General features: G+C 40.4%; 1 protein-coding gene across 3 annotated transcripts in view; it reads right to left on the bottom strand.

Moving 5' to 3' along the window:
• Positions 1–229: 229 nt before the first annotated feature.
• Positions 230–7,012, bottom strand: part of SLC41A2 (solute carrier family 41 member 2) — a 154,028-nt gene continuing 147,245 nt past the window's right edge. For all 3 annotated transcript variants that reach the window (XM_077472106.1, XM_077472107.1, XM_077472108.1), the window contains exon 11: positions 230–1,286. In XM_077472106.1, the coding sequence (XP_077328232.1) occupies positions 1,101–1,286 (186 nt within the window). In that variant the 3' untranslated portion in view covers positions 230–1,100. The remainder of the gene's footprint in view (positions 1,287–7,012) is intronic.

Genomic DNA, 7,012 nt, shown 5'->3' with positions numbered 1-7,012 from the left:
ATGTATGGTATATATAAACAATACAGTACAATTAATAAAGCAGTGAAAACCTAGAAAATCCCTTAAAAAGTGCAATTTCACAAGATGAGATGGAGAAAAAAAAAATGTATATGTGTATATTATATATATATGTATATGTGTATAATATATATATATATATATATATATATATATATATATATATATATATATATATATATATATATATATATATATATATATATATATATATATACAGCCAATATAAATACAAGAATATAATTTGTTTTGGCATTCATTGCCTCTGATCTCCTGCTCTGGAAAGAATGGAAAGGGCAGTCAGTGTAACGCTGGTAGCTTTGACAGAAGGAAAGAGCAAATTAACCACCCTGGTCAGCGTGATGATGTGGTACAGTGACCAAACTGTATTGCTTAACTGCAGTGGAGAAAACAATGCCATGAACAGCCATTCTGCCTGGCATAAGAAATCTAGTGATCGCAAAACTAGTCCATCAGATGATTTGGCAGCTATGATGGACCATGCTATGTATTTTTACTATGCATTTGGCTGGAATTCAGCTTTAACATCTTATAATTAATGCTAAACTTTACAATACATTGTTACATTAGTATGAACATTAGCAATTGTATGTTAAAATAGATAGAAATTGTATCATTTCCCTCAATAAGAACAAACGTAATAAATTACTGAATGAAAAGTTCAAAACATAAAATTACTGTCATGTAATTTAAGGTAAAATATATTTAAGTACCTTATCAAGAATACTAACAATTTTGCTAGCATATCTACATGATGTCCACCTGGACCCAGAGGACAAACAACTAGGAATACTCTAAGTGAAATAAAACTGAAAAATAAAGCCACAGAACATGCATACATAAAATGTAAAGTGCTTATAGCAAAGTGAATACATCACCCACGCACCTACTGATAAGGGAATTTGCCAACTATTGATCATTTGAAATTTGTAGAAAATTGAAAATGTTCACAGTTTTAAATCCAAGAACAAAATACGATTGTCCGCTCTTGTTTAGCTGGATTCTGTGGAAATCATTTCACCCGAGTATCAAGTAGAGGTGGCTGGATTTTCAAACCTTGGCTAGTCTCCAACATCTCCATCTCTATCCCCAATGAGCCACAAAATATGGAAGCCAACCGCAAGCAAAGCAGTTCCTAAAAGGTCCCCCAAAGCAGTGAGGTATGGAATAGAAAAACTGTCTGGGTCCTTTCCTTTCCTCCAAATGTGATGCACCATCCAGTCTGCGATCCAGAGCAGAGAAAATACCTGAAAGACACAAGTCCGTAAATAAATAGAAATCCCATGACTGTGCATTGCATTCCACAGCAGCGTTTCTCAACTCTAGTCCTCAAGGCACCCCAACAGGTCATATTTTCAAGGTTTCCCTCAGATGAAATGGCTGTGGTGATTACTAAGGCAGTTAAACTGATCAAATCACCTGTGCAAAATAATGGAAAACATGACCTGTTGGGGTGCCTTGAGGACTGGAATGGAGAAACCCTGTTCCAGAGGCTTAGACTGGAAAGATTCTGGATTATGGCAAACCAACCGTGCTTTCATTTGTATACATTAAGCAGGACACTGCTGCTTTACTCTCGGTTATAAAGGTATCCATCCATGAAGAAATCAAATTATATCAATGTGCTAACATGAAGTGCTGAAGTAGGGATTTTAATACATATTCAGTAAAGTTATGTACACAATAATGAGGTACCGTTTGGCTTTCACTTGCAGCACTTCACAGAAAAAGCCACCCTAAAAAGGAGATGTGGAAAATAATCTATTAGGCGCATACTCTGCATGCATACTTGCAACCATGAGTTGCCCCTTGGTAGGCATGCTACAATCATGCACAGTGGGATTTTTCCTAAAGTAATGTTTTTTGCTCTGGATCGTAGCCACCCCAGCTCCCAGGGTGGGGATTGGAACAAACTTCTCCAGAGAGAATTGAGGTGGATCCATTCCCTCAGAGCTACTATTTACCCGGGCCTCAATGAGGTTGTTAATTACAAGCCCTTTTAGGAGGGTTTTGTCTCAGGAGGAATGGAGAAGTAATCAATTCTCTTCTCTCTCCCTTCTTGATTCATCTGTTTGTTCTCCATTATATAATATTACTAATTTACAACTTCCTTTAGGGCCAGTTCACACCAGACGCAGTTCCGTGTGCCTTTTTTCTGCACTAAAAATGCATGCAGTGTTTTCCATGTATTCCAATGGCTCTAGTTCACACCATGCAGTCAGTTTCTGGTCAGTTTCCGGTGAGTTTCCGGTCTGACGGTATTGGTGCAGAAAAAAAATGGAACTGCACAGAACTGCATCTGGTGTGAACTGGCCCTTAGGTTGGTGATGTTCATTGTCACACACAGTCACTTTGTATGTATTTCACAATTTTTTTTTCTGTTTCTTGTGTGGCAATGGGACCCTGTGCTACCTGGAAGATTGCTAGTTTACGCCACATTTTGGAGAGACAGGCACGCCGATTGCACAGCTATATGCTGGCCTATTTACTTGTGGCCAGACTATGGCTCAGGGCCCCACCCAGCAGATAGGAGGACTGTGCATTGGAGTCAGAAGCTGCATGGGGCAGCCAGAGCATGCATGTCTGCAGGAGGCAGATGTAGTCTGTGACAGAGCAGCAAGGAGCTGATAGTGACTAAGCTAAAAGAGCATGACTAAGGAACTCTTTTGGTCTGTGGCCATGTGGCAAGAGAGTAAGCCAGGAGGCTAAAATAATCTGATTTTGCAAGATACAGTAATAGTGGAACCCCCTGCATGGGCTACTGAAGTATTTTGTGAACTTTTCCATTCTTTTAAATAAAAGTGGGCTACCAGGCCCTTAAAAATAGTTTTGGACTGGCGCACTCATTGAAAAATGCACCTACTGCTTGAGTCTGTTCACCCCAATCTTACATTTCATTCATACTTTCACACACAGAGCATGACAAGCTGCGTAGATCCTCTTAGCAGGCATGCATTTACCTAGTGGAATACTCCACTTAAATCTTTTTGAAATATTTGAGCACAAGACAGATGAATATCATCTCTTTCTTTTTCGATTATTATAGTACTTTGCATTAAATATTTTATTCAGTAGGATCCGGAGAAACACCGGTATATGACTATTCTGCATTAATAGTGAAAACTGCTCAGGCTTTTCTAGTCCATTTTGAATATGTTTTGAGCAAGGCTATATAGGATTAATGTTCCATAAGGCTATTCCTTAGGCTGAGGGTTTTTTCCATCTTTAACCACTTAAGCCCCGGGCCATTTTGCTGGCCAAAGACCAGAGCACATTTTGCGATTCGGCACTGCGTTGCTTTAACTGACAATTGCGTGGTCATGCGACGTGGCTCCCAGACAAAATTGATGTCCTTTTTTTTCCCACAAATAGACCTTTTTGGTGGACTGGAGTTGAGAAACACTGTTCCAGAGGCTTACACTGGAAAGATTCTGAATTATGGTGATCCAACTATGCTTTAATTTTAATTTACATTAAGTAGGACACTGCTGCTTTACTCTCTTAACCCCTTCCCGCCGAGCGTACGCAGATGTGCATCTGCAGGCATCATCCCGGTACCGTTTTTTTCAGCAGGCGATTGGCTTTCCAGCCATAACAACCGATGCGGCTAAAAGCATGATTGTACAATCATTGGGTGTGTTTCTGGGATTTATATTCCTTAATTATATTCCGGTCTTGGAAAACTCATATCTGCACACAGTTTTATCTTCCTCCGTATGAACAGTTAACAAACATGAGTTTCAGGTTTTAAGGGTTAATATTGCATAGGAAGATGGTGAGGTTTTTCTCTTATTTAATAATGTTTAAAAGGATGCTGAATTTTTGGTCCTCTCTGGTCAGGAAACTTTGCTGCAGACAAGAATCCCCACAGTATAAGGCTTGGCAGTCGATGTAAACGCACTGATTTGCATTCATAAATGGGTTTATTCAAACAACTCCTAAGTCACTCGCTTTGCACTGCCATGGCATAAAGGCCAGGGACATCATATATTAAATGTTAAAAACAAAATCCCATGAAAGGATTTAGCCACACAACAAACTCAATAAAACAATAAATCCCTCTATTAATTACTATAATCATTTGAGGGGGTGTTTTTTAAATGATTTAGGGGTTAGAATTGGGCTTTTTGTATTATTGCATTATCCCTTTCCCGCCGAGCGTACACAGATATGCGTACTCGGCTTCCGGGGGGTATACCGGGATGATGCCCGCACCTGCAGGCATCATCCCGGTACCGTTTTTTTCAGCAGGCGATTGGCTTTCCAGCCATAACAACCGATGCGGCTAAAAGCCGCTCGGCTGTTATGCCGGAGGAGCGGGAGGGTACGTCCCTGCCTCCCGCCGCTGTTACCGGTGCTCCCGCTCGATCGGGAGCACCGATTCACGTTCCGCTGCCTCCGGCTGCTGGGGAGGAACTGGAACGAAGCCGTAATCGGCTTCATTCCAGTCTCCTCATAGTAAACACGGAAGCGATGTCATGATGTCACTTCCCATTTACTCGGCTGCCAATGGCGCCGGTTTAAAAAAAATATCCGGTATTCAGAATCGCCGTTTTCGGCGATCTGAATACATTGAAGTGTGAAGGAGGGATGGGGGGGGGTCTTTTAGACCCCCCATCCCTCCATAAAGAGTACCTGTCACTGTCACAAGGGATGTTTACATTCCTTGTGACAGCAATAAAAGTGATCAAATTTTTAATTTTTTTTTTTTAAAACAATTTAGTCATTTTAAAATAAAAATAAAAAATGTTTAAAGCGCCCGTCGTCCCCGCGAAGCAAAGAAAACGCATACGGAAGTCGCGCCCGCGTATGTAAACGGTGTTCAAATCACATATGTGAGGTATCGCCGCGATCGCCAGAGCAATAATTCTAGCACTAGACCTCCTCTGTAACGCTAACCTGGTAACCGTAAAAATGTTTTAAAGCGTCGCCTATTGAGATTTTTTTAGGTACCGTACTTTGTCGTCAATCCACAAGTGCGTGCAATTATAAAGTGTGACATTTGTATTTGGTATCCATTTACTCAGCGTAACATTATCTTTCACATTATGCAAAAAAAAAAAAAAAAAAAATGGGATAATTTTACTGTTTTGTTTTTTTAAATTCATGAAAGTGTCCCTTTTCCCAAAAAGTTGCATTTAAAACACCGCTGCGCAAATACCGTGTGACATAAAATATTGCAACAATCGCCGATTTATTCTCTAGAGTCTCTGCTAAAAAATATATATATAATGTTTGGGGGTTCCAAGTAATTTTCTAGCAAAAAATATGGATTTTAACTTGTAAACACCAAATGCCAAAAATAGGCTTAGTCATGAAAGGGTTATAAATGTATCTATCCATGAAGAAATCAAAGTATATTAATGTTCCATCATGAATTGCTGAAGGATTTTACTAAATATTAAGTTATGTACACAATGATGTACAGTTTGGCTTTTACTTGCAACACTTCACAGAAACAGCCATCCTAAAATTACTTAATTTTTTCTAAAACCAAAAGCCACTATTACTCTGCCTTTGACACAGTTGACAACCTGTTTCACTCCCCATCCAAGACTCTGCTCTTTCACGGTTCTCCTCCAACCTGTGCCCTTCAGTGTCACCTACAATTCTACCCTCCCATCCTGAGACCCTTTTCTTTTCTCAATCCCTTAGTAAGTTGATAACCTTCTATGGCTACCAATACAATTTCTACGCTGATGACATACATTTCTTTCTCCACTCCTAAGCTTACCTTTTAAAGTTTCTTTACACATCACCAATTTACTAAGTATGGATGTCACATCACTTCCTAAATCTAGATATTTGCAAAAATTAGCGCATAATGTTACTTACCTCTCCCAATGCCAACTCTCTAGATGTATGCATCCTTTACGATCCTCATGCTGGGTGTGATCCTGGACTCTGACTGACTGACTGATTTTTGCCTCGCATTCAATCACTGTCCAAATATTGCTACCTTCAACCTCTGCAACATTTACAAAATACACTTCTTTCCCTAAAGTGGTTCTAAAGCCTAAACATTCCTTGCATTAGGGTAAAAAAAAAAATTAGGCATCACGATTACCCCTCACCCTCCCTTTTACTTACCTGAGCCCTTCAACTGATCCAGCACTATCTGTCTGCAGCTCTTCTCTCCCTTCACTTCTGGGTCTCATTGGCTTTGCCGGGGCAGCAGGGACCATTGGCTTCTGCAGCTGTCAATCAAAGCCAGTGAAAAGTGGTGGGTGTTGTCAAACGCAGCATTGGTGCTCGGGAGCGAGCATGCACATATATCCCCATGGAAAGCTGCTTCCTGCGGGGGAACTGGACAGAGGAGGAGCGCCGGTGGGCGACCGTTCAGGGCAGCTCTGTGCAATTCCATTGTACAGAGCAGGTAAGTATAGAGATTACCTTTACAACTATTTTAACCAAAGACACCACCAAACAACAAATTCACTCACCCGTTATCTCTTGCCTTAACTATTGCAACTCACTCCTCATTGGCCTACCTCTACACAGGCTATCCCCTCTTAGTCCATCATGGATGCTGCTAGATTCATCCACCTTATTAACCACTCAGTGTTGTCACCCCTCTCTTCCAATCTCTTCACTGGCTTCCACTCACTTAAAAAGATAAAATTAAAAATGCCAAGAAGCACCCAATTACTAAAATCTGCTATACATGTTAACAAGCAACAAAAATCCTTCCCCACTGTGTTCCAATAGAGAAACCCTACCACTTCCTGTCTTGATGACCACACACACGAGCTCACAGCAATTTAAACCCGACAAAAGGTTCCAACTCTTTCTATCCTATCCAAAACGAGCTGACGGCATTAAGGCTTCTTTCAGGTTCTTCCTCTTGACAGGTAGAAAGTGATCCTTACTTGCGTACTCGCCTAATGAAAAGTTGAAAATTACAAATTATGCGCATCATTATTCATAGTGTCGGATCACTTTGATATGATCACAGCTTAATTATTTAGCCATT

This window comes from Lithobates pipiens, unplaced genomic scaffold, assembly GCF_037356315.1.
Source record: "Lithobates pipiens isolate NorthernLeopardFrog02 unplaced genomic scaffold, aLitPip1_a1.2 Scaffold_8, whole genome shotgun sequence".
NCBI classification, from domain to species: Eukaryota; Metazoa; Chordata; class Amphibia; order Anura; family Ranidae; genus Lithobates; species Lithobates pipiens.
Note: the sequence above shows the minus strand (reverse complement) of the source record. Positions and strands in the feature narration are given on the sequence as shown.